The 27,731-nt window shown below is 45.8% G+C and overlaps 1 protein-coding gene across 2 annotated transcripts; it reads right to left on the bottom strand.

The window, feature by feature from the left end:
• Positions 1-6: 6 nt before the first annotated feature.
• On the bottom strand, positions 7-26,468 carry LOC112467932 (protein split ends-like). Of its 2 annotated transcripts, none has more exons than XM_025036882.1 (13): positions 26,221-26,468; positions 23,845-24,138; positions 15,335-15,900; positions 14,412-15,031; positions 14,059-14,239; positions 13,524-13,815; positions 12,540-13,277; positions 3,135-12,462; positions 2,930-3,046; positions 2,680-2,793; positions 1,724-2,479; positions 1,375-1,533; positions 7-1,183 (listed from the first exon to the last, which is right to left on the bottom strand). In XM_025036882.1, exons 2-13 carry the CDS (start codon positions 23,958-23,960, stop codon positions 1,055-1,057), a joined length of 13,116 nt encoding a protein of 4,371 aa, XP_024892650.1. In that variant the 5' UTR covers positions 23,961-24,138; positions 26,221-26,468; the 3' UTR covers positions 7-1,054. The 2 variants fall into 2 exon arrangements, with proteins under 2 accessions (XP_024892650.1, XP_024892652.1); XM_025036884.1 differs by having other exon boundaries at positions 12,540-13,265; positions 26,221-26,467.
• Positions 26,469-27,731: the final 1,263 nt, after the last annotated feature.

Raw genomic sequence — 27,731 nt, 5'->3', positions numbered from 1 at the left:
GGTAATTATGATACACTATGCTCGCAAATGGATAGATCCACGAATAGATCGGAAATCCTACTCGGGTAGCCCAACTTTTCTCGTTTCTCTGTGCTAGATGTCTAACATTGTAATTTACATTTCTAATTCGACACGACCGACGGCGGCAGCAGCAACGGGCAGCAGCAAACTATCAATTACAGTAATATAATACATAGTTTATTTATATAGAGCAGTATTATACAAAAACACATCACATACCGCGCGGACCATTAGTCGGGCATCCCCTTATATGTTTTTACTTTTTTGTCACCTTCCTCTCTTCTTCCTTATACGCAATTATGTTATCGTTAAATACTTAAAATCACAGTAGTTATGCCCTCGGTGGCTCGCTCATATAATTTACACAATTTTATCATTAACGCCTAGACCTCGCTTAAAATAACTCATGTGTAATTGTTGACGAGTGTACGTTAAGGTTCTCCTATTCGTTATTATGCTTCGCAATCCACTTGTCCATCTAGAGCAACGGATTATTATTGTTCCCTCTACGGGAAGGACGAGCGTAAGTAAGGAGGGGCGTCGGGTGTGACGAATCGAAGGTCTTTGTCTTGAGGGCTGGGGTTGTGCCTGACCCGCTTGTCAGAAAGACCAAGAGTGACGTCGGTCGATCCCACAAACGTTGTCAATGATTGACGCGAGTCACAAGCCGTCCGAGAGAAAGAAGGAGAAAGAAAAAAGAGACAAGAGAACGAAACGAGCTTGCCCGCGCGAAATTCATCGAAGAGAGGCACGCACGATGATAACCAGGTGCTAACCTCGCTTCACTGCACAACCTCGTGCCTCGCTCTTTAGGCCTACGATCTAAAAGATCGGCTTACCGCCGGGTTCCGTTTGATTGTCACTGATACAACTCCAGACAAGGAGCTCTTCCTCTTGAATGCATCTCTCATTCGCACAACTATGCGTGTCAGACGGTGGACACTCCAGGTTTCATACCACGTGCGAAGCGTCCTGCGGTGCGCGAAGGCGAGAGATATGGACAGATCATAATCCAGTAGGTCACTGATCGGCCTCAAACCGTGGCGATGACGATTAGTAAGTGAGCGATTTTTGCGACTCGGTGATGTAGGTCCGGTGCAATTCTTGCCAAAGTTTCACGCGCGAAATCACAAGACGGGAAAATGTGAACTACATACGCCGCCTAAAATACCAAGATAATTGGTAACATAAAAATTTAATTCGCGCATTGTCATTAAAACCGAGAGGATAATTAAGAGACTAAAACTGAGGATAACGTGGAGAATAAAAATAACTGATGTGTAATAAAATTGTTAAACTTGATGGGTCTTCCATCTGAATCACGCATATTGCGGGATAACAATTTTATTATACCTGTTGCGATCCAGGTGCAGCAATGTTTACGATTCCAGCAGCTTGCTTTTGTTGAAGATACATGATAAATCCTGTTTGGAGATTTTTGCTTTGTTGCAGTACGTCCACTTCGTCACGGCCACAAGGTAGTGCCAACAGCATGCAGTGTTCATCTTCAGTCTGAAGAGCATCAAATGACATTATTATATAAAAAAAATAGTTTACCTCATTTAAAATTTATTTATATGCAGATCTTTTTAGTATTTTCTAGAAATCCATACAAAGTTTCAAAATAAAAATTAAATTCTTTTTAAATACATATAAATTTAGGATTTATGACATTCTAGTATCAAGAGACTGCGATACATACTTGCATCTTTCTTGCTACGCCTTCGACTTGAGTTTGCTCCAATCTCATCCTTTGCGCTATTCTCAACGGCGGGGTGGAGCCATCGCTGTTACACGGCAGACTGTCTCTGGCCACTCTGGGATTGCCAAAGACAAAGTGCATCTGTACCGCTGCCTGATCGTTCTTAAGAGCTAATAAGCCTTGCCACATAACCGGATGACGTTGGAGTAGCATCTGAAACGAGTCCGCTTGCGGTGGCACCTGAGACGCGTAAAGCGGCGGGGTGACGACCTGATGTTTCCTACATCGATCCGGCGTAGGAGCTCTACCCATCTCAGGTGGAGCCTCGCTAGCAGCCATGGGATATTGAGAGTGCAAATGGGCGGGCGGTGGTTCATAGAAATTCGGTCTAGCGCCAGCTGGTGCACCGGATAACGATGGATTATTTCCCGTGTTATATTGCGGTGGAGGCGGTGGCAATGGTCTCATTGCCCCGTGTATCATATAGACTTGAGCAATTTGCGGACTATCAGTAGTACGATCCTGAGGCGTCCTCGTGCCACGTCTCAATTCTAGAGGAGGACTGTGACTGTCCTCTATGCCGGGCTCGAGTTTCGGGTCCAAAGGTAAGTGCGGAGATCTTGTTCCTGGAATGTGATAAGCTATGCGAGGAGCCGTTAACGCTTCCTGTTGCGCGCGTAGATACTGATACTGGAACATCGGAGAATGCAAGTAATGGTCACGAGCCAGTTCTCCGTAATGGTTGACGACTTCACTCTGAAATAAAATTATTTCCATGATTATTTATATCAAAATGTCATTTTTACGCTTTAACTTACTAATAAATATACAAGAAGAGTTTTCTTAAAACTTCATGCAATTATTGTCAAAATTATGATCAACATGTAAGAAAGCCTTGCTTGTTTGATCTTTCTTGAATCGCATGAGCGTTTCATTAAAAGAATATTAGAAAGTACCTGTGAAGTATTAACGTGATGGTGGGCAGGTGGAGGCAATGGAGGGCTCTGGGAACGATGCGGGGGGACAAGACCATACTGACCCCCTGGTGGAGTAGCACTCGTACTTCCATGCTAATCGAAACCAAACAAGAGTTAGTTTAACGCCGCTTTAACGTATTCTGGATCGGTTTTATTATTTCATCTCACTCAAGTGCAAGATTTTTAAACGCACGCAAATTAGTAAAGAAGATTGAAGTACAATGCTTACCAATGGAGCCCCGTACGTCGGCATCGGTACGCTACGACTTTGCGGACTCGCAGTCGGCACTATAATACAACCAGGCATTGGCACTTCCACCTTTGGTGGTTCCATCGGCCCGGTGGTCTGAAATAAATTTCCAAATATTAGTCTTATCAATCACGTTTTCGAGTTTAAAATGTAAACAAGTATTTTCTTGATTGCAAAAGCTTACAGGAGCTTTCGGTCCCGGTGATCGGACACTGTTCACGACAGTTGAAATCTGCGGATTGACGAGATGCGGCTGCGTGGGTGAGCTCGCTACTGTCACGATCGGTGGAACCACAGCCTGCAGCAAGTGCGTCTTCGGATTGAGCGGATGAGGCTGTCCGTTGATACCCTTTAAAGCGGTGGGCTGTGAGACTGGCTGATGAATTCTTGATGTTGGAGTACTAAGTTGGGGTACGTTTACATTGGCAGGATGTATGTTTAGCGGCAGTTTTTGTGGCATATTCACTATCGTCGACGTTTGTTGCTTCGCGGCTTGAAGGAGGTGCTGCTTGGGATTAGGCGGCGCACCAGTATTGTTGAGCACGGGAGACATGGGCTGACCTTGCTTTCCGTTCGTCGGAGTCAGCGGCGCCGCCTGTTTCGTACGCGGGCTCAAGCTGGGCGACGCTACTCTGCCAGGTGGTATTTGCAGATTGAGACCCTGTATCGCTTGCGCAGGTGGCTTGACGATGTTCTGTACTATCGTTTGATTAGGCAGACTCGGAGCTACGGGTTTCGTGATGACCTGCTGTTGTTGAGCCGATGTCACCAGCTTGCTGGCGTTCAACACGTGCGCCTTAAGGCTCGTGGGTTTCGTCTGCGAAGGTGAGGTGGATATCGGTTGTGATATCGTCGCAGTCGGTGCGGTCGTCGTAGTCACGGTAGTCACGACAGTCGTGCCTGTTGTTGAGGATTGCGCAACGGTGATGGTGGAGGTGGCTTGTATCGCTGGGGATTGCGGTTTCGTAATTACGCTAGTTTGCGGTTGGATTTGCTGGGTCGGTATCGGCTGACAAGATGCGTGCTCTATAACGACTTCCTTCTTCGGCTCCGCTGGCACCAAGACAGAACTCTCGGAAACGGGTTTTGCTCGTGGAGCTTCGCTCGTCGGGCTTGCGCCAGGCAATCCGCCGCTCCGAGCTTCGCTGAGCGCTCTGTTGGTGGCTTGCGCTTGACCAGACGCCGTGGACACCGGAATGTACTGGCCCTCCTCGGATTCTCTCATCGGTATCAGCATTCCCGTGACTGGATCGATTAACGTCATCGGCTCGTGTGATACCGTCTTCAGCGGCGCTGGCGTAACAGCTTGAGCCACCGGTTCCTCCGCTTTCGGACTTTCCGGCTGAACCAATTTCGGCTCTTCCTTGATCGGAGCCTCCTGCGGCGTCGCTGTCACCTCTTTCACCTTCTCCTCCCCGCTATCGTCATTATTCTCCGATGTTCGCCTCGCTGCTTTACGACTACCCCTCGGTGACTTGCGAAGCTCCGTCAGCGGCATGGGTTGCTGCGCCGTACTACGCGGAATGTTGTTATGTCTGGTGCTTCGCCTAGTAGCGTGCACATTTCCACTGGCCAGTCCCTTATTCGTAGGTGATCCGCGGACAACATCCTCGATAACGTCGTCGACCGTGTTGCGGCTGCCGTCTCTTTCCGCCAATCTTCTGGACTTTCTCGTGTTCGCGGCCGGAGAGACGAATTCCTCCGGTGGCACCTCCTTGACCGCAGCCACGGGTGTCGCCGGCTGCGCATTCGGCCCCGTCACGTTCGGTCCAGGAGATTTAATGGTGAGAATAAGTCGTGGACGACCCGCGTTGTCCTCCTCGCTGTCATCGTGGAATTCGTAAACGTCAGCTGGCAACTTATTCTTTTCAACGTGATGTTTGCTACCCCTGGAACTTCTACCACCTCGCCGGTTAGATACGGCGCCTGCGTTTCTGCCACCTCGCCTGGTGGTAACCCCGCCGCGACTACCGCGTCTGCTCTTCGTTCTGCCACGACGACTCCTCGTGCACTCGTTTTCGCACGTTTCCACGCTCTCGTCGTGATCGTCGGCTGAGATGAAGTTCTTCTTGCTCTCGCCCTCCGTCGACTCGGTGTCGAACCAATCCGACTCATTCTTGCTGGTATCGTGCGAATCGCTATTTATGCTCTCGTTGCCCTGTTGTGCCTCGTCATCGCCGTCGTTACCCTCACCGTCGCACAGAGCGTCGACTTTCTTTATGACGCTCTCGATGTTCACCTCCTTCGCGGACCAGTAATCGCTGTCCTCCTTGCTATCGGTAGGATCTTCCTTGGAATCGATAGCGAGAGGATCCGTGCTCGGCTCTTTCAACGGATCCTCTACCGGCTCTTCGTCCAATTCCACTTCATCGGTTTCTTTTACAGCCTCCTCCTCTTTAATCTCACTCACAGGCTCCAGTTTTATAGGAGTCTCCGTCTCGAGCTTCGGTGGGATCATATCCACGGGTTCGACCTTAGGAATGCATGGCGCAACCTCCGTATTAATGACTTCTTGCTTCTCCTGCTTCACGTCTTCTTCTTTTATGCACAGTGGATTCAAAAGCTTCTCGGATTCAGCTGTATTATACGCTGCTTCGTCTATTGTGTCTTCCTGCTCGACGTCGGTCGGTTCCTTCTTTATCTCATCAATAGGCTGCGTAGATTGTATAGGCGGTGTAAGTTGCATCGGTTGGACAGATTGGCTGATCTGCGCCTCAGCATCCAACTCCAATTGTTGTCCCTGGATAATACGTGGCTCCAAACATTCCGGCGTGGTTTGCTCGTTCATTGGTGGTGTCGACACGGAAGATACGGTGGACGGTACCACTCTGGTTATGATCGTCTGTGACACCGTAGATACCAGAGGTATGTGAGACTTGACTACTTGACTTTGAGAGACAGGCGACTGTCTCTGACAAGCAACGGGCGTTTGCGGGTTGATGCATTTGTCGCTGGGTACCGGCGGTGATACGTTCGGAGTTGCTTGTTGAGGGACTATAGGTACCACGGTCTTTATCAACGGCTGATTTGGAGAAGAGACAGGTGGCCCTAGAGAGTGCACGGACTTGTGAAGTAGGTGAGGCTGACCGTGTGCCACGATCACAGGACTGGGCGTAGAAGAACGAGGTACGTGCGTAGTCAGGAGTTGAAGATTCGACACCTCCTGTTTCTGTCTTGGTGACAGCAGGTTGCTGTCCGTTGTCATGGACACGGAGATTTGCTTCTGCGTTCTAGATGACATCGTGTAATTATCCGTTACGTAAGCGGGCTTGCCGAACACCGGGCTGGATGTGCTAGCGTTGATCTCGATCTTCGCCGTTTCGGGTATGTATGTGGGCGGTTGATTCGGCGAGGGAACCTTAGGAGAGGTGGACGCTTTGTTGGTCGGCTCCGGTATAACGGCTGGTGATAATTTCGGCTCGTCCAGTCTCTGAGGTGGCTCGTTCGGGTTTACGGGAAGTAGCGTCTCGATTACGGACTTGCCGCCCAGGGAGACGTCGCGCGAGCTCTTGACCTGTATACCGGAGGCCAACGGTGGCACCGGCATGTAAGGCCGCGGTGGGATGTTCAGGGTCAACGGCGGTAGACCGCCGCGTGGATAACCGGGTGCGGGCGCCAGCATCCCTGGAGCATGCTGTATTACAGGCTGTTGAGTTGCCGCGGTCGAATAAATTTGCTGAACCGGCGTTTCCGGTCTATGGGCAGGGATGGGCACGCATACCGCGATCTTAGTAGGTGGCGGCGACGGTTTTCTCTTCCCCACGCTGGGCACGTGCGGACTCAAGGTAGGATTCCGTGACCATTGTCCGTTAGGCGAGAGCGGCTGAGTGACGCGCGGTGACGGCTGAGACGGTACCAGAGGTGGCATTCTTGACGGGACCAACGGCGGCAACGGTGTTGTGTTGGAGGAGGACGAGCAGGAAACCGTCGTGACATTTTGCATTTTGGGAGAAGCTTGACGCATGGGTACCATTTGAGACTGCGGAGACACGGGGAGCCTTTGATACAGAGGCTGCACCGTGATCGGTGACGGTCGCGAATTTGGAACGGAGATCGATTTCGGTACGTCGCTTATCGGTACGCTGCAAGGTACCAGCATAGGTTTATACTGAGGTGGTGGCGACGACGCGGACGCTCTTTGTACTTGCGTCGTTCTCTCTGGACTGGCGACGTCAGCGTCTGACTCGTTAGTTTTTAATTGATGAGGTTTCGCGGCTTCCCGTGGTTTGTTATGGTCGTTCAAGCTCCAAGAATGAGCGATTACGGAGGTCGGTGGGCTCTGTGGTTTCGTAACTGCGGGTGGTAATCGCACTTCGACCGGCTTTTCGGGCGTAGCTAAGACAGGTGTCATAGGCAACGTCTTTGTCGGAGGCTTGTAGAACGACGGTATATCCGGTGTTTTCGGAGGTTGCGTGAGATCGACAGTCTCGTAATTCGGATCTTCCTCCGTGTCCGTGTCAATCTGGAGATCGTGCTCGCTCTGCGGCGTATCCGGCTTCAGGTCCGCGTCGGCTTCTCCCGTCGACGCGTTCAGACTCTCGACCGCTTGCTGCATTTCCTCGACGTCTTCTTGAGGCGCCTCAGCTGGTGTCCCAACAACTTCGGCTTCCGCTTCCTCCTCTTCGCCCTCATAAGAGAAGTCCTCCGTCGATGCGCCGAACGTTTCTTCGAGTAACGCGGCAACGGCATCCTCCGTTTCCTCCTGCGATATCGCAACTCGTGGTTTGTCCTCGCTCTGAGCCGATGGTGTCGTTGATACAGGTACCTCCGGCTCCTCCCTGCCGCTTCGCGATTGACAATTGCTATCTCTTTCATCCGGCTCTGAGATACTTTTCACAGCGTTCTCGTGGATCGTCTCGTCTATTTCTATTCCAAAGCCAGGTATGAGCTTGTCTTTCTTCTTCTCCGACTTAGGAGTTTGTATGCTACCGGTCACGACTGGTGGTGGAGTGATCGCCGGCATGGTCGATACGTTGGAAATCACTTTAGGTATAGGGCTTAACAAAGTTTCTCTAGACGTGGGCAAGCTGGGTGATACTGTCTTAGATACTAATGGACTGCTCGCTCTTGGTGGACTAGGTTCGGCACCCAAATAAGGTAATTCGCCGCTTTTCTCGTGATGGTGATGATGATGGTGATGATGGTGATGGTAATCCTTTCGACTCCCTCGTTCTTCTTTGGACTTCTTTCGTTTCTTCTTCTTCTCCTTGACTTTCTCCGGCACTGTCGAAGGTGTGGACGGCTCGACGCTGTCATTATCGTCGGTGAATCGAAAGACATCATGATCATTGGGTTCTGCCGGGCACGCGGGGACGGCCTTCGGAGAGCTCGGTATACCCAAGAGTTTCGCCTCGATCTCTCGCCCAGCTTCGGCCAGATCGACGCTGTTCTCGTCCTCTGGCTGATGACGCCGTTTCTTTTCCGTCTTTCGCCTCACTCTGTCCATGTCGAGTGAGCTACGACCACCGTCGCTGTCCGAAGCATAGGCGCTGTTCTCTGACGTCATGTTACCAAATCTGTTGAAGAACGTGTTAGATGGACCATCGTCAACGTCGTCCGAAAGAGGACCGAAGATGTCTTCCATACGTTGAGAATCCCTCGCCTCTTGCCTGTTGAGTCTCTTTCGTCTCGCTTTGGCCTTATCTTCTCCATTCCGATCGCGTTTCTTCTCCTTTTTACTACGTTGCTTCTTATCGGCCCGCATCCTTTCCTCCGCGTTCTCCAACACTGTCGTGACAATGGTCGTAGCGGCGGTGACAGTAGTCAATTCCGTGCCGTGATTCGGTCGGCAGTCTGCATTCGACGTGATGACATCGACTTTATTCTTATGCTCTACATTCGGTTCGACCTTTATATTATCTTCGCTTGAAATGCTGTTCTTTTGACGTTTCTGTTTCTTCTTGTGCGACTTCTTTCGAGAGTCTCTCTCGTGATTATTCACAACTATCGTGGGATGATTCGTACGGAAACCAACAGCAACTCGCTCGTCTTCGTCGGACGTACGAGGCTCCTCCTTGATATTCGTGTGCACGCTGTTAACGATAACGTTCGAAGCTTCCAGTGGATTTTGCTTCTCTTCAGTATCGGCAAAGCCGAGATCGACGTCGCTTTCGAGGAATCTCTCCGTCTTCACAGGCTTCCGGACCTTGTTGTTGAATGGTTCCTCCTCCTCGCTTGTGTCCGAATGGATGCGAGATCGCGAGCCCTTCCTCGAGAGGGACTTGGTTCTCGTCGAGTCCGATTCGGAAGTAGCCTCGTCCTCCGTCAGAGCTTTGCTGCTCACTGAATCTCCGTCCCACGATGTGCTCTGCTTCTTCTCCTCTCGCCTGGCGCGACTTTGCTTCAGCTGCGAAAATTTATCCTTCAAACGTACTTGACGCTTTTCCTCTTCTAGTTTTTGCATATTCTTCGTCGAACGGGCTTTCACTTTGTCGTACATGCTGATGTAAGCAGGTTCGTCGTCGACAATATCGAAAATCGAATGTTTCTTAGGCTCGTCGCTGTCTGTATCTGTGGCCGACGGATTCCTCGCTACTTGTATTTCGTGAGTAGAGAGAGGACCATCGTCTACGTCGCTGTGAGAATTCACCGTAGACTGCTGCTGTTGATGATGTTGCGCGTCTCTGTGATTCGTTCCCACGGAAGATTGCTCAGTCGATGGACTCGAGTCGTTTCTCTTGGTGAGTTCCAATCTTGACAAAAATTCTTTGTCGGATTCATGCGAGACTCTCGGGCTACGCTCCCTCGACTCTTTTTCCGAACGATTCCTCTTGCTTCTCTGTTTCTCTTTGCTTCCGCTGTCCCTCGAGTTGTTTTCCCGTGTCGATTCGCCATGCGTCCCATCCCTGCTATCTTGCGTCGCACTACCGCTCTCCTTGCTGTCGCGACTCTCCCTACTTTCTCGACTAGAACGATGCGAATCATTACGATGCTTGCGATCTTCGGATCTCCTGTTTTGTCTAGACCGATCTTTGCTGTCTCGCCGATGATCCGAAAGTTTCACACGCTTAGCATCCTCGTCTGTAGGACAATCCTGCGACGAACACCTGCGCTTGATCGGCACCGGTGCCGGAGCGACCTGACTCTGAGATTGCGTTATAGAGGGATGTAGATGATTTTCAGTCGACTGTCGCCTATTATCGTCACGTTCTCTCTTCTCTTTGTCCTTTTCTTCGCGATCTCTCCTCTTCTCGCGCTCGGCCTTCTCCTTTTCCCTCCTCTCTTGATCTTCGCGTTCCCGTCGCTTCTCCCTTTCGTGTTTTTCTCTCTCAAGTTTCTCAAGTCTCTCCCGTTCCTCTTTTTCGCGTTTCTCCTTTTCCATTTTTTCTCGTTCTTCCTTCTCTTTCCGCCGTTCACGTTCTAGTCTCTCTTTTTCTTCCCTTTCTCGTTTTCTTTCTCGTTCGAGACGTTCCTTCTCTTCTCTCCTCCTTTCTCGCTCTAATCTGTCTCGTTCTTCTTTCTCTCTTCTTTCTTGTTCTTCTCTTTCCCTTTTAAGACGTTCCTTTTCCTGTTTTTCACGTTCCAAACGAATTTCCCGTTCTTTTCTTTCGCGTTCTTCGCGCTCTCTCCTTTCACGCTCCTCGCGTTCTCTCCGTTCTTGCCGCTCCTTCTCCTCTCGTTCTCTCCTCTCACGATCGAGACGCTCCTTCTCTCGTCTCTCTTTTTCTTTAAGCTCATTCTCCTCCCTTTCTTTTCTTTCGCGTTCTCTTTCTTCCCGTTCTCTTCTATCTTTTTCTAGTCGTTCCTTGTCTTGTCTTTCTCTTTCTCGCCTTTCTTCATCCTTTTCACGCCTCTCGCGTTCCTCTCTTTCTTTTTTCTCTTGTCGATCACGATCTTCTTTATCCCTTCGCTCTTGTCTGTCACGATCTTCTTTGTCCCTCCTTTCTTTCTCCTCTCGTTCTTTTCGCTCGTACCTTAATTCTTTGTTTTCTTTAAAGTCCCTACTATGATTATCCGTGTTGCCGATGTCATTCATAACAGTTGAACTTTCTCTTTCATCTCTATCTTTGCGATTTCTTTCAACGTCGGTTTCTTCCTTCCGTGATCTTCTTTGACAATCTTTTCCTTTACTATGTTTCGACTCCCTGCTATCCTTTCCGTCGCGGGAATCTCTGCTCTCTCGACTGCTACCGCTCGTTTCCTTCCTCAAACGAGAACGAGTCAAATCTGTGGAAGATGTGGATAATGACGATGAAGAGGAAGAATTGGATGAGGATGTTATGGAAGACGGTGGAGCTATCGAACTGGTAGTAGTCATGGAAGATATCGCGCCTGTTACGGACATCGTCGTTGTTGCTGCTACCGTTGACGGGGTTGTCGCAACAGGTACCGCTGTTGTTATTGCAGTCGAGAAGGCATCGGTCGACGCCACAGTCACCGTGGGCGACGCGGCAGTCGCGGAGATGCTCAATCCTCGATGTGTCGAGGCTCCGAGGGTGTGAATACTACCTATGCTACCACTGCTGCTTAGAAGACTACTGGCTGACGCTAAACCACTAACGTTGCCACTATTGGCTGCCGTTCCACTAACGAGACCGATCGGTAGAGAAACCGATGGTGGTAATTCAGGACTAACTGTCTTAATAGAAGTACCAGGTGTAATCGGCGTCGCCGGCGTTGGATGTATACAGTTATGTTGCACAATCCGCGGATCGGTCTTCAACATCGACGAGACCATCGAGGTCGTCGTCGCGGTCAAACTCACGGACAATGACGTATTAATGCCGATTTGACTGACCGAAGTACCGCTGGTCGGCTGTACCGGCGGATGACTAGGAAACGGATACTGCAGACAAACTTTGCTGGTACAGCTACCACTAGTGGTGAGACCAGCGGTACTCCCGATCATAGAACTAACACCAATAACACCAGTAAATTCCCGCGGTTCGTACTTTTCACTAAAGTTCTCCAATCGCTTCGAGTCCTCGTCGAACACGCTTCTTTTCGCGAGAACCGACTTCACGATGTCGGAAGGTTGCACCTCATGAAGATCCATATCGAGCAGTTTATGTCGAAATCGGAATCTTTCTGAAGCGCTGGCATCGAGCTTTGCCAGTGCATCACCGCCAGCAGCACTTAATGCTCTCGAGCCAGACCATTTTTCGTACTTTTCATCCAGAGAGCGTATCCTCTCCTCCAGAGTGGGGGACTGCGGCGCTGTCTCGCTGTCGGAACTGGTTGGGCTCGAGCTGGCATGTCTGGGAGGCGGCGAAGCTGGTGGTTGCGGAGCGGCACGAGGACTGGGCGCAGTAGACAAGCTGGCACATGGCGGACTAGCAACTTTGGCGAGACTAGCACTGCTCGATCGAGTGCTGTTGCCATTGTTGTTATTACTACTGCTTGTATTATTGTTGTTGTTCAACATTTGTGCCGCAAACCTTGGTAAAGGCAACGACAATGGACCTTCGTGACTCCTTTCTCTAAATCGTCTTGGCTCGCTAGGTACCAAATTCTCCGGTCGCTCGTCAACGAGAGGAGTACCTGGTCGAGATCCATCGTGATGTTCGTGATGCCTGTAAAAATAATGTTATTTTAGTCTTGATAATTCTTAAATGCTCCTTTTCTATACTTTTTTAAAATTGTAACTCACCTGCTAGTGGCATCCCGACGACGTTTACAAGGTCCAGGACCCCTGCCCTCGCAACTACCCCTCCTTGTGCTATGATGCATCACTACTTTACTATCACTGACGCGTCTAAAGTCTATGCCTTTTCTACTAGAGTGCGAGGTAACGAGTAACGACGAGATTTCCGGCTCCTCGTCTTCACAAAGTATTGTTGTCGATGAGCTGTCGAGTTTCGCGCGTTTCTTCGGCACGAAACCGACTTCGTCGCCGCTACTGTGACATTCCTCGAGTTGCTCCAGCAAATGAACGCGTTCCTTTTGGAGGTGTCGAATGTCAGGTGGAGGTAATAATGGTGGCGGTGGCGCAGGTGGGTCGACGCTCGTAACGACGCTTTGCACCGTGTGACGCCGTGACGGTGGCGGGCAATCGTCGTCGTTGAGTTTGCCGTCGCTGAGAACACTGCTCTGATAATCGTCGTGACTTGCACCGCTACCTTGACTGAACTCGTCGTAGCTGCGAAACCGTCGCGACGTCGGTTCACTGTAATCAGCGTCGTAGTAAGAATCCTGATAGGATCGTCTGCTACTTCGTGACATCGCCGTCGGATGGGCTGGACTCGCGCCCGGCGTACTGCCTCCGGAAGTCCGCGAGTAATTCGCCGTTCTCGATCGCGGGGGCGTATCGTAACGAGTGAATCTGTTGGTTGAACTCGACACCGTCACTGTCGAGTCGAAGCTACTACGCTCCCGCCTAGAAGGAATCCTTCAAATCATGAATGCACCCATTTTAAGTTCTTGATTGTGACTCGTAAACTTATATATATGATATATATATAAGCATGCGTCTTATGTTAATAAATCTATCAATAATCTAACAAAGCTAAAATTAGAAATTGTATCGAATAAAGATTATTAAATGTACACATTAAACAATTTCTTATTTCATGTTTTATCGATAGATATATTTTTTAGCTATAAAAAAATCAATTCATAAAAAAAGTACACATACGTCACGTCAAATGACGACGCTGGCGAAGGCCTCGAGTCCCAAGGCTTTTCACTAGTATTTCCTTGACGCTCGAGATGTTCGTAAAACGTCTCTTGGCATTCCCTCGAGGCAAAATCGACCTGTAAACGGCGTCCACGAAGTGCTACTCCTCGCATCTCTTTTACGGCAGTTTGAGCGCAACTTATTTGATCAAAAAAGACCAGAGCTTGGCCACGCTCACGATCTACCACTACCTGAGTTATGGGCCCAAATTGATGGAACTGCATGTTTAAGTATTTCTCAGACATGCAATCTAAAAAAAGAAAGATATAATTAATGCCATGATTTGAGACAATGTTAGTATTGTGCCGAGTCTTTCTTTTTTAATATCTCGCTTTTGCAAATTTTAATACTATCTGGTGCAACTTTTAATGAAATAAAACTACTAATATATCGTTATTATATTTTGATAACTGTGTCCTTATAAAAGAGAGTATCTTACTAATATAATTGAAGATGTTAAATATATGTAATAAGGTATATATAAAATGCTCACCTCCGATACCATCAACCCAAACGCAGGATGTGGGCATCGACTTCCCAAATCCGAGTTTAATTCGATTTGCACCCAGATGTTCACCATCCATCGACCTCATCGCTTTAACAACACTACCGATATCCGAATATTGACAGAAAGCATAACTCGACACAGCACCTTGTTTCTTAATATCAATTTCCTGCAAGAAAATATGAGATATAATTAATTTATCTTAATATTTATCAAGTTTAGATATTATTTTCATTTGGCCTTGTCATTTCGAAGTTTTATTCACATGAATTTACTTTTCTTTTTATTCAATGTTTATTGGTAAATTAATTGTTTCAATTTCCAAACGAATTTCAACTCACTATTATTTCGCCGAACTGTTCAAAATGCTTCCTGAGCTCGGACGCGGTAACGTCCTTCTCGAGGTTCCCGATGAACAATGTTCTTGTTGCTTTCGGATGGTACTCATCGAGTTCTGCTTCGTACGGCCTAAACTCGTTGTCCTCCACATCGTATCCTTGGTAAGGGGCCACTTCAATTTTGCATCCAAAGAAATGCTTGTCTTGTGAAACCTCGAGAGCTTTCTCCACGTCTTCGGGTTTCTTAAAACAGACTAGGGCATATCTGTCGTTGGCTGTACCAACGACCTTCACCCACGTCACCTTGCCGTGCTTCTTGTACTCGTGGAAAAGGCCATCCTTGAGGGAAGTATCGCTGCTGCGGGAGGGCAGATTCCTGACGCAGATGGCCAACGGCCTGCGATCCTCCGTGACGGCTACGTTGCTCGTGCGATGCGGCGAGCTACCGGGCGACGTGCTGCCCCCGGAAGAGCTGCCGCCCGAGCTATCGCTTCGACTGCTGCTGCTACTTCCGGAACGACTACTACCACTTGGCGATCTGCTCCCACTGCGCGATTTTCTGCGCTGTTTCTTGTGCTGTCGCAGAGCACCGGTGCTACCGCTACCACCGCCTCCACCACCTCCTGCAAGAGAACAGACTGGTAAAAATTGAATACTCGGACAAATGTAAGAAAGGAACATATATTTGTTACTTTTCTTCATACAAATCGAGCTTTATCGTCATGAACGTTTATCGTTTACAGCAACTAATCTTCCGTATTCTTTACTTATCGGAACCGAGGGGATTCTACCTTTGACATTTCTTCGACATTTAGTTCTCATCTTAATTCGGTACTCAAGCGAGCAACGAATAGAAATCACGCTGCATTGCGTGCAATGACGTTGATGAAAATTCTTCCATTGGGTCCGAGTGACTGACGAATTACCTTGTTCGTCTTGGTAAGCGTCATTGGTGGCGGGCGAGGGTGGCGGCGGTGCGCCGCCGTACCTCGAACTCGTCGGCTCGTACGCCGACCAGGACGACGGCGGCAAACTTCCACGATGACGGTCTAAGTGGGGCGGGGGCGGCGGCCCGGAGACGTACGGGCCGGTCCTCGGGTACAGCCGATCCCTCGCCCTGCTCGATGTCACGTGATAAGAGCTTGCAGGTGGTGGACGGCTGCGGGATATGTAGCCCCCAGGATCGCCCGTCGATGGATCCGCCGAATGACCGCCGACGCCGCCGACGCCGCCGCCGCTGCCACCGCCGCTGACGACGCCGCCGCCGCTCCCGGCGCCAACCACTCGGTTGCTCCTCTCGCTACCGTAGAAGCTGCCGTGGGAACCACGTGAGTCGAAATTCTCGCCTCCCCTGTCTCCTCGCTCGCCGCCACCGCCGCTGCCACCGACCCCGGCACCGGTGCTCCCGCTACCGCTGCCGCCGCCGGAAACGCCGCCTGTTCCGCCGCCTCCTCCCCCGCTACCGCCGCCGGATCCATGATCCTCTGAACTTCTGAAAGACGAAAAAACTGGGCTTAGTCATCGTCCAGGGAACGGCTAATACTTGGGTCGATGAGTCGCCACGAAATACATTCGTCACTTCCTCCTCGAGATTCTGTTTTATATATTTAACGGGGCACGCGGTGAAAAAGTACTGTTATATAAGTTAGATCTGCTTTAATTAGAAAAAAAAATACTTTTTTCCTTTTCTATTCTTAGAAGAGTATCTCATTAGATTGATATTCTATTAGGACTGCTGACGTCACTTGTATTTATTGCCTTTGGAATTGCGCGATAATTCACTTTTATAAGATAAACTTCAGCCACTTTCAATCTGGATCGTTCGTCGTCGTCATGTCATCGTTTTGTTCGTTAATCTCGTTTATCGATGAAAAAAGATTGGCACATAGCGAAGACTTTTCTTTGAAAAAAATAGCACGGGACCAAACTATACAGTTTCGTCCGATTCTGACAAATTTCACGCAGTTGCTTTTTAAGTGTAGCGTTAAAAATTTTCGTATCTGTCGTCTCATTCTTTCTATACATATATACGCAATCATTGAAATACATCACAATTTCCTATTTCATATTTTATTTGCATAATTAATCTTATAATTTGTTTCTTTACAGCTAATTTGAAATTTATATGATATATGAACTGATTTGCATATTACAAATGACAATCCAAATGTAAAACAAGATTAATTTGTACAAAACTTGTAATTAACGCGGAAAAAACAAGCACGTATAATATAAATAAACGTATTCAAAAATACGTGATAAAAATATTAAAAAACAAAAATAACGTACGTGTACATACATACCAAACGTTTGAAAAAATATATATCTGGTGAAGAATCGTTCGAAGTTAACGAATAATCGAACTTCATATTGATGAGAACATTTTTCAGATGCTTTTCATCAAATCTGATACAATTTTTCCTTGATATGAATAGTGTGATAATTTTGTAGACAAAATAAAAATAAAAAATTTTGACTTTTTTACTTTAAGGTTGCAAACAAATTGCAAAAGTTTGATAACGTTAAATTTAACCGTTATCGGTTAATTTTTAATATATCTAGTAGAATTCAATAGAACTTTTAAATAATTGCTCAGATTTGTAGTGCTCTTTAAATACTATAAAAAAATATATGTCGAATTAAAAATCTTAAGTGTAGAAAGAATGCTTCTCATTTTCAATAAAAATAAATATATTCAATAGAATACAATATAAATATGCTTATTATCGAGCGTTCTCTATATAACTATTGTGCAGGGTACAAAAAACTTGCACCACGTTCGTGAACTTTGCGACAATATAAGAAACTAATTATCATATGCCTTCAGTCGCGCGCAAAAAATCCAAATGATAAACTCATGTCGTATCAGTCATGCGAGAGACAGCAAGAATAGTGAACAAATAATAATAACAATAATATCACTAACAAGTAAATTCCAGTCTGAAACGTTTAGACATTCCAGCGGGAAGTCCTGAATATCGAAGAGGTACGAATATTTAGAATCAATGACGTATTTGCGTTTCTGTCGCCCCTGCACTTGCAAACTAACTTTAAACTTTTTCTGTCCTAGCCGCAATTATAATATCCATAATCCATATCACGCTTCTTCGACTCTTTATTCAATTTAAATCCTCAATCTGATCTCCTAATCTAAAAACTACATCATAAACAAAAATATATAAAAAGCGAGCCAAGTCAAATTTAAATATTCTCATCAGTGTAAAGATAGATTTAATTATTCCGTATTACCCAACTTCAGATTTTAAAATTGTTGGGCACTTGAAATTATTCTGACATCAACAACGTCAGTCACTGCGATTGTATTAAAAAACAAAACAAAAAACCGATATTTCGTGCTGTGAAGTTTTGTATAATCAAATGACACTTGATATCCCGAAATCACTGATAATGTATACATACATACATTCAACTTCACTCGAAAGAATTTACAATATTTGAACAACTGAAAATATCGAAATGCTCGCACATTTTACAAAGTTGTTTTAACGAATGGAATAGCAGGAAAACGCACCTAATGAAAAACGTGCGATTCGTGTAACTTGTGAATTCTGTTATCTCGGTAGAATTTTATTCGATAAAACGTTGTTAAAAAGATATTCTAATATACGCGTTAAACGCGTATTAAAGTCGCGACCAAGCGATCGACCGTTATAATGGGAACTCATCAAACGATTGTATATCGAGATACGTAAAAATAATAATCCCCTGGCACATTGAAGTGCATCGTAATATTTGCTAATCATTTTAATAGCTCTTTTACATTTAATATTAATGTCATCACCGAGAGATCGTTAATACACGTACCCAACGATAAAACTTGTTAAAAATTGTTCGATCGTGTGTTAAAGAAGTGAATTATTTCACAAAATATCATATACTTTACAGAAATAGCGATTACAATAAACAATTATACGACTTAAAAATAATTTTTCCTCAGATTATAATAAACAAACCGTAATCAAATGTAGTGAAACATACGGATTTTTTCATTAAATTATAATTAATGAAAGAAAGATAATACAACGAATTGTAACAAAGAAAAGTGGGCTTTGAGAGTCAAACGTGGTTAGTAGTGTGAGTTTATATTATGTAATCTTTAATTAGTAATTTAATATAAATTATAAATCGCACGCGTTTCGGCTCTACTTTGAGCCATCTTCAGCAACGCGGTGACAGATAAATTAAATAATCTCAAGCTCTCCGACGAGCATAAGATGAGTACTTAAAAATTGAACGTACAAAGATAGTGTAATTTTCAAGAGAAAATATCAGAAAATTTTTGCTGATATTCATAGTTTGCTCTGTAAAATATTCGAACTAGAAATAAAATAAAAACTAAAACTGGCAAAGAGACGAAAATTCAATAAATCAAGTTCGAAGGTCGTGAAATTGACAAACTGAAATCTCGGAAAGACATCGAAAACTGAGATAATTTTCAAGCGGCGGTGATTGATATAATCGAGACAATGATACAATTAAAAAACAAACCTGGTTTTGAATAACAACTGGTTCATCCGGTTGTCAACCGTTGACTGAAGTCAAAAGGCAAAACACTTACTCTCATTGTACATTGTACGTACAGTAAAAATAAGTGTTGTAGAGAAAGGAAAAGGAGAAGGGATTTAAATTAATAACAATAAGGAAACAGAAATAAAAATTAACCACCAATATAAATTCGGAAAATTACTGAAATTTTTAATAAAAGAGTAAATGTAAAGACCATTGCATGTAACAATGTTTTAGTTGTAATCGTAAGGCCGTAAGAAAATAGACCAATCACACTCGATTATTCTTCAAGCGCGAGAAGAATAATCGACTGTGATTGGTCTATGTTCTTACGGACTTACGATTAAAACTAAAACTTTGTTACGTGCAATGGCCTTAAGGGGATCCTGCAGTGACTGGCGAACTTCCTCGATGTCGATAATGTTAACCTTTCTAATTTTGTTTTCCCTATATCTGTCTTTGTCTAACGAAATGACATCTGTCCTTTTTTCGATTGCTCGCCATCTTACGCAAGATCCGGCAACTACTGTTGCTGCTCTTCTTGTCATCCTGCATCCGTATTTGCATTACTAAAATAATTATTAGATGGATCTTTTTTTGTACGCATTGAATCTTATTATACTTCTACTTACACGATATTATTCCTACATGTTTTCCCAAGGGTGGATGATAAACATTATGTACGTATAAACAGTAGAATTTTTGTTTTAAGCAAATATTGTCGTCAGGTGACAGCTGTGTATGTGCCCCAATAAGTAATATTTTTAATTTTTTGGTGGTTTTGATATAAAATCGCGTTTTCCACCCTAGATTTTTGTGCGGACTTTAATTCTAGACCAAAAACTTGCAATTCTGTAAAGCCAATTAAAAGATCCATCGATTAACGATAATGTCGGTAAATCATACGGCTGCAGGATCCCCTTAATGGTCAAAGTTTACAATTTACTTAAAATTGAGACATATGCATGATGTAGATGCTCTGTGTCTGCTTGTGAGTTAATTCTATTAGTTTGAAGTTTTATGTGTTATTTCGGAAACTAATCGTTTGGATAAAAATTTTCATTGTCTACAATTGTCACATTCCCCCAATCAATTCATAGTTGTGGTTGATTCTTTGTTGCGTAACGACGGAAGGAATGATTTATTATTCTGGATATATACCTACTTAATAGCAATTTTTGCAAGATCTTTTATACATACAATATTTTTCTTCGAACTGATTAAGAGAGTGTCTTTATGGATTTTGATAAAGTTTCCAAGTTTGTTAAGACTAAAATAGGATAATCTGACATCTAAATTTTTGGTAACATTCTAACTGGGCCGGAATCGTGAACCAAGAAAGTTCATTTGTATTATTTTCTGTGGCATTAGCATTGCTCTGCTTCTATATTCGTTTGTTAAAAAAAAGGACTTCTATCGTTAACAAACTATTTCGTGTTGATAGAAAATTAGGTCATCGTCATGCACATTTACTGATAACATCTCGTGCCAGTTTGGTGGCCGTAAATACGGTCAACGTTGCGGAAATGCGGCCGAGCAATTTGGCGCGCAAAAAAATCATCATCCGGCATAAATATCTCAATCCCGGCGTTACATACACGGTCAGGTGAGATGAGGGTGGAGGTGAGAGAGAGAGAGAGAGAGAGAGAGAGAGAGAGGAGATCGTGGATCGAGCCGGGACGAGTAGAACCGGGCTCGTAAATTCCTGACTACACTACTGACAGTTAACGCTCTCTTCCCCCTCCCCCGCACGCCCTTCCCGCAACAGTCGTCACGCTTCGACAGTTACTATACTCGGGCGATAGCGCCCGCGCAGCCGTCGTGGACGTGGCAACATCGCCAGCGACCACGTCGTCACGGTCACCTGACTTTTCGTGGAAATGCGACGCCGCTATACTCTCCTCGGTCGCGCGCGCGTGAATATAGGCGTGCAAGGCGTATAGCGTGCACGCACGACCTTTTTGCCTCCTTTTTTCTCCCCCGCTATTCCTCTTTCTCTCTTCCTCCACCTACATCCTTCTCTCTCTCTCTCTCTCTCTCTCTCTCTCTCTCTCTCTCTCTCTCTCTCCCCTCTTCATCCCACCCCCTCCTCTACGGTGAGATCGATCGATTGAAAGGCAGTCGCGACTCTTCCGAACGGCGACACGCGATACGACTCAACTTCAAGTATGTGCCGCGTGCCGTTGATGCCACGGAGAAAGTGCAGCGTAGCTATCTATTTAGCCGTAGAACACGCAATTCGTCAAATACGCAGTAAATAGACGAGGGCGATCGCGGCCGTAGGTAATGACGTCAGGAAACACGGAACGCGAATGCGTGGCGCATATCTTGCGGGAGGGAAAAACAAGAGAGAAAAAGAGGGAGTGAGATTACGCTGCATATTGAAGCCAAGATAAGCGCGCCAGTGGTTCTCAACTTGAAAAAATCACACATGGATGCATTCTATGTTATTCGAATGTACGTACGTTAATTGTGCGACCAGAGAAATATGCGCATGCGGATTATTGTAAAAACAATGAGATAGTCTCTCAAGACAATCTGAAATTATATTAATACTGCTGGTATTTTAACGGTTCGATTTTATCGTATTAAGAACATCAATATGTTCGCGAAAACAACTTGAAACCAACTCTAGCACTGCACGCAAAGTTAGTCACATTACGTATATTTATTCGTTATTTATCACGAGACGTCATATCACCCGAATATATTTGAAATCGCGTTGCTGAGCGGTTGATCTCGTTTTGTTATGATTATTCTAATATTAACTTACAGAGGGGAAGGATAGTAAAGGAGAGAGCAAGAGAATATGTGTTGTATGAGTACATGTGTCTGATATGTACTATGTTAAAAGCCCAAGGTACTATGGATAACAATCAGTAGATGAAGCCGAGCGATAACGAAGCTAAACATCGATAATACTTTGTTATTCACGACGCTCATTATTACGATCCGAGTTTTGTGTCAGCAAAAAAATTTGTATGCGTCCTCATATATGTTTGCTACAGTCGACGTGCAACAATAACACTACTTAGCATTGAACAATAATTACGATAATACGATTTACTCTTGGAATCGTAAAAAAAATAGTATTATTCGTGGAAATAGGAAGATAGAAGATCGCTGAATGAATGATCTTACGACGAACTATCCACAATACCTATCTTCCTTATCTAATGAATTTCAGACATTATTCCTCGCTTTATTCTGAAACTAAGTATTAATAGTATAAAATAAAAGCATTAATGAAAATTAAGATATAAATTTGGTAAAATGATAGAATGACCGTTCTTCCATAACGACGTTTCAATATCGTCTTTTTACCTGCTTCCTGTGACGTGCGACTTAATTAATTCTTAGGACGTGACTCATCGTAAACCGGCACTTGTACGTGCCACTTTGAAGCCGAGAATATCTTTCTATTCCTGGACGAGATTAATTTGGAGGAAAAGGCACGATCGAGAACATTTCCATATCGGCCGAAAGAATTCGGCCGTATAATTTACCGAAATTAATTCTCGCTAATACATTGCCGTACTACAGCTAACATATACAATAAAAAATTTAATTTGAAATTGCGTGGTTGATTAAGATCTATGTTTCAAAGCTCATCTAAGAACTTTCCGTTCTAAATGGAAAAAAAGAATAGATGAAATCGGAATGTTCTCTCAACCATTGAAATTACATATTATTTCCGCATATGGCATTGCCATATATTATCTATATCATGATCAGAAACTAATTTGATGCTTGGCTAACAATCATAGTGATTTATCATACCGCTAGACAACAGAGCACGTGGACTTTTATCTATAACAAACGATAGAAAGAACTGTATTACGTCGTTAGCGCGTGTAATGTGTATTTTCTTTTTCTTCAAAAATACACCATTTCTTCCGGTTGAGATATGTAACATCACGTGTCTGTTGCGTCTCTGTTATATTCACGCTATCTAGTTCCGTTTCAAAAAGTCGGATGCGTAACGAGTGTCAGCTGTACGGAAAATCAATATTCCGCGGGAAAATCAGTAATGACAAACGAAAATCTATTCGACGAGCTGTCAATTTTGTAAATATTAGAGAAATTAGACAGCCGTCGTGAACGTTCTATACGACTGATTTCATAATTAACATTTGTATGATTCGTCATTGCTTACTAGAGTTAGTCTTGTGTTTAAATCGATGTTCTCTTTATTATTTCACGTGACTATGGCAAAGCCATGTTCCCGAGTACTGCTAGAAGTACGCGTGCTGATCCCTAGTAATATCTATCATAAATCTTGCATCTTCCGAACTCCCACATTTTTTTCAAGAGATATCCTGAGTTTATTTTTTTTTTATTTGGTGTTTAATAGCGCCATATGTTTTAAGTTTTTTGACCCTATATGTTTTAAGTTTTTTGACACTTATTTCTTTTTTTCGTTTAGGGGTTTCGTATCTTATTTCTCTCTTTCTTTTGATGTAAGAACCAGTGTGAGAAAAATAAAAAAGAAAAAGAAAAGTAGAAAAAGTACATGCTACTCTTTTAAGATCTTTTAAATTACATTATTTTAATTTCTTCTTCTTAGTCTGTCCCCTTTTGTACCCGAAGGTGTAGAGATGGCACATGGAGCATTCTATATTTTACATTTAATCACTTTTTTAAGTTCGGATGTGCAAGTGATCAGCTCACAGTATCTTTAGAGGGGTAGTACACATAGCAGTTGCTCCGCAAGGTCCCCTCGTTAATTTCTCGCGCGGGGGGTGCAGTTTGAAATCTAAAATTCCGGTGATCAGGTGGACTCGAATCCGATTCCTCGCGGTTATCAAGTCTGGCGCTTTATCATTAGATCATTGGACCCTACCACCCGAGAATTAAAGCTCGTGACGGCTCATACAAGGGAACTTTTCGTAATGAGGAAACAACTTACCCGTGAGAGGGGAACCTGTGTTGAAGATGTTGTGGCTCGTAGTACTGTGTAGTGAGGGCTCGTTCGTCCAGCGTATGCTCAGTCGCGTGAGCCTTCGCTGCGGATTTGATATCCATGAACGCCACCGTCGCTGACGCACCCCCGCTGGTCGAGGAACCGCCGCCCCCGCTGCCGCCGCCTGAACTGGAACCGGAACCGCCCTCATTGCTCTCGCCAAGGGAACTGCTGGAACCTCCGTCCACAGGGAACTCCTCGCCCCGTGGCAGCAGCTTGACGCTCTGCACGCGTCCATACCTGAAGCATCATTAATCTTCATGTAACAAATGTCAACTCCATTGCCGAGAGAGGACGCGAGTTCAATCAAGAATGATTTCGTCAGATGTTTCCCGACTTGGCTTAATCTAATCGTAAGAAGGGACGTGTGGAATTTTATTTTTGAAACATCGCTCATGGTTTTTATGGTGCATCGTTTACAAATCGATATTTAGATAAAATTGCTGAAATTAGTTTGATATTAACTTCGACATTGGAGATTTAACTGTTTAACTGCTATGTGCAGAGAGTGCATCTTTCCTAAAATGTTACAAACATCCAACACACACACACACACACACACACACACACAAGCAGCGTAGAAAATTCGGTTATATAGAATAATCGATATAAATTAAGGCCTCATGTCTCCACAGGGATGTATATCCTCAAGAAGCTACCTATCCCCGCGCGCGGAGTGTGTCCTCCGTCAGCAAACATTAGCTAGCTCCTACGAATATGGCAACGTTGCTCTTCTATGCGCGGCAACTGCGCCGAAGGGATCTCGCCGGGATCGTTTAGGATTTCGAAGAAAGAGAAGGAAAGATGCGCGAAGCACAGAGACCCCGTAATCCTCTGCAGCTCTAGAAAGCTCTCTCGGTACTCGATGCGAGCACAGGAAATTAAGACCAAAGCAGGGAGGGAGACAGAAAGAGAAAGAGAGAGAGACAAAGTCTAGAAGAAAAAGAGACGACAGAAGAAACGAAAAAAAAGAAGGGAAAAATAAGACCTCGATCGAAGTCTTCCTCCGCTACGTTCAGATCAGTACAGATAAAAATCGTCGCGAATGTTTTTGCGGGGAGAGACCATGACGGCTCTCGCCGAGTGACTCGACTCACGGCAACACGGGAAGAGGAGAGAGCGGGACGGTATGAAAGAAATGACATATAGATATATAAGGTGTCCAAAGAAAACGTCGGCTTTAATGTGCCGTGCCTCATCGATTGCATCGAGCTAATGGCAACGGTTACTTCAAATACCGCGCTATTACGAAAAAAACACGTCTTCGAATCGCGAATAAAGCTCGGTTCTGTCAGATCCCATGATAAACATATGTAGACAATAAATTGCAACACAATGTTCGCGAATAGGTATTTATATCTTGATGTGCTCAGATGCAGTTACAACGGACAAATTATTCGGTATTGCATAAAAGATTTAATGCGATATGACGTCAGACAAGTTAGAGTTTGATTTCTCTGGCTTCTATGTTTGTTATTTTCCTTGATAAACATTTATCTTGAAAATTTGCGTCTCTTTTGCTTGGAAATTTAACGGTACGGAGTCGAATCGCGAACGGGAAAAGTTTTTTTCCAGGACGTGTGTAAACGTAGCGTCCGGCAGCGCCAATATCGATTTATTCCCCGATTGCACGGCGCGCTATATTCTGCCGTCGTCCCATTGGGAAGCGCCGATATCTTTCGCGTTTCACGTTTCGCGTCTCGGCCTGGGCCTCGGCGCAATTTTGAATCGGACGAAGTTTCGAACGAAGGGCAAAAGGGAAGGAGAGAGCGGGAGAGGGATAACGCAAGAGAGTGAGAGGTTTCAGGCTCCTGTAGTAGAGAACTTAGGATATTGAATTTCGCACGAAATTAAAGAAAACAAAGAGTCCGGGAAGTTGTTTCTGGCACACCCTGTGTGCAGAGAGAGCGCGAGCGCTCGGCGGAGCGATGTCGCCAAGTGAGGGGGGAGGGGAGAGGTCGCCGTCGTGGTGGGGCGAGGCGCGCGCCGATTGGCCGCGCCGGAGGGAAACGTCGCACGCAAGCGCAAACACCGGGACGTTCGGGGACTCTCCCGGGGAGTCGTTCGTCTAATCTCGCGTGAGTCGCACGTATCTGCTCTCTGCTCTCCCGAAGGACTTCTCTCTGCCATTTAGTCGCATAACTTCCAACTGCGTAGTCTCATAAGCGTATATCATCGTAGGGGGGCGAAAAAAACACAGATATAACTGTAGAAAGAGAGCTCCTACGCATCACCCGGGACAAGTCGTATCGTAATGATCGTTTCGCGCGTTTAGACGGCGAGAGGGAGATGAGGGTTTGTGCCGAGATCTGGACGGATTACCTGCAGGGATATTTTACTAGGGCCCTCCACACGAATCGAAGAGCGCTGGGAGAGAACTTGGTTTCTCTCTCGTAGAGGCGAAAAGTCGTCTCTCGAATAAAAGGCAGCGAGCGTGTCGCCGATGCCTGGCGTATGTTTCTCCTCTCGCGTGTTGACCGCTCGCACGGGGCGTGGTCCCTCCCTTTCGTCGTTCTATCGACTAGAAAAGGGTTTTTTTCTGCGTTTCCTCGTTGTTGTTCGTTGTTATCGATAATGCTCGAGTACTTTTCGCCGTAGTTTCGACGAATCGATCATTGACGAGCGGGCGAAAAAAAGAGACGAAAAAAAGACCAAGAAATCTCGCATTTTTGAAGACTCGAGTATCTCGGCGATCGAGAATTAATCTTTGGGAGTCTCGATCGCCACTTTCTCCGGCGGGAGGAAGGCAAGAGAAGAAGCAAGCCGAACCCGCGTGTATAATCTTTGCCACGTATGCATCTGGAAGAACGCGCGCACGAAATGGCGGACCGCGCCGCGCTCCGTGAAGCGGCCACCGCTCTCTCGTATAATCACGCGCCTCGGCCTCGGTCCCGCGCGCTCAAGAAATTATAACATTTTCTCCCATTGTAGGAAAAACCTGCGACATTTCTGAGCAGGAGACGGATTCTACTGTGTGATCTGTGCTGTGTTCTCTCCGGGCTCCGCTAACCGTCCGTAGAGTTCCCGAGACTATACTTGTGCGAAACCAAACCAATTCTCGTTTGCCGCGTTGTTCTCGACGCGCAGCATACCAAGTGAACCAAGTGAATGCCCACAGTTGCTCGAAACGGAATCTCGGATGCTGGTGCTGCGAAAAACCTTGAGCGTTCCATTTCGAGAAGCGCGTCTCGAACGTTTTCGAAATTTATCGCGTCTCGTAACGATGATCTCCTTCAACGGCGAGAGATATATGTAAATTTTTATCTCGTCGATTAGTGCCCAGTTTCCGATGTAGGGAAACCGAACAGAAATTTACTGTTCGCATAATTATTAACATTTTCATATCGATTGCGCGCAAATCGACCACGAAATTGCGCAGCTGAAGATCCCGTCGCCGCAACGAACTGCACGATTCCGTCAAAATAGTTTATCGCCACCGTGTGGGACATCTTGGCGAAAACGCGCACGGGGGATGCGGCGTATTTTCATCAGACCCAAAGAAAATTCGTCGAGATTCTCTCTTCGCTGGCTGGCGTACTGGAACCGCGACCGCGTTATGCCCCCCGACGAGAGCCGTTGCCGCGCTCTGCCTCTCTTTCCTTCCTCGTTCTTACCGTCATCCCCCCTCCCCCAGCCCCGCCACGGTCCCTCGCGCCCATCCCCACGTTTCCTAATAAAAAAAGGCACGCATACACAGGCACGCTCGTCGGCGCGCTTTGGTACAAATCTCTCGCACACAACGAGCGCCCCTTTTCTACGTCGTATGAGTGAAAGCGGGCGAAGGGAGGGAGATTAGCGGGGCAGAGAGGACGTGCGTGCACGGCACAGTGGGG

Source organism: Temnothorax curvispinosus, unplaced genomic scaffold, assembly GCF_003070985.1.
Source record: "Temnothorax curvispinosus isolate PA1 unplaced genomic scaffold, ASM307098v1 QBEX01017897.1, whole genome shotgun sequence".
NCBI classification, from domain to species: Eukaryota; Metazoa; Arthropoda; class Insecta; order Hymenoptera; family Formicidae; genus Temnothorax; species Temnothorax curvispinosus.
The sequence above is the reverse complement of the archived record's forward strand: the minus strand, read 5'-3'. Positions and strand labels throughout refer to the sequence as shown.

What these genes read in the sequence shown, in the direction of transcription:
- LOC112467932 (XM_025036882.1), bottom strand. Translation starts at nt 23,960, where the DNA reads ATGGATATCAAATCCGCAGCGAAGGCTCACGCGACTGAGCATACGCTG. An exon ending in TTGGGTTGATGGTATCGGAG is followed by an intron (nt 13,816 to 14,058) that starts GTGAGCATTTTA and finishes TTCTTTTTTTAG; the next exon opens with ATTGCATGTCTGAGAAATAC. An exon ending in ATCACGTTAATACTTCACAG is followed by an intron (nt 2,480 to 2,679) that starts GTACTTTCTAAT and finishes ATTTTATTTCAG; the next exon opens with AGTGAAGTCGTCAACCATTA.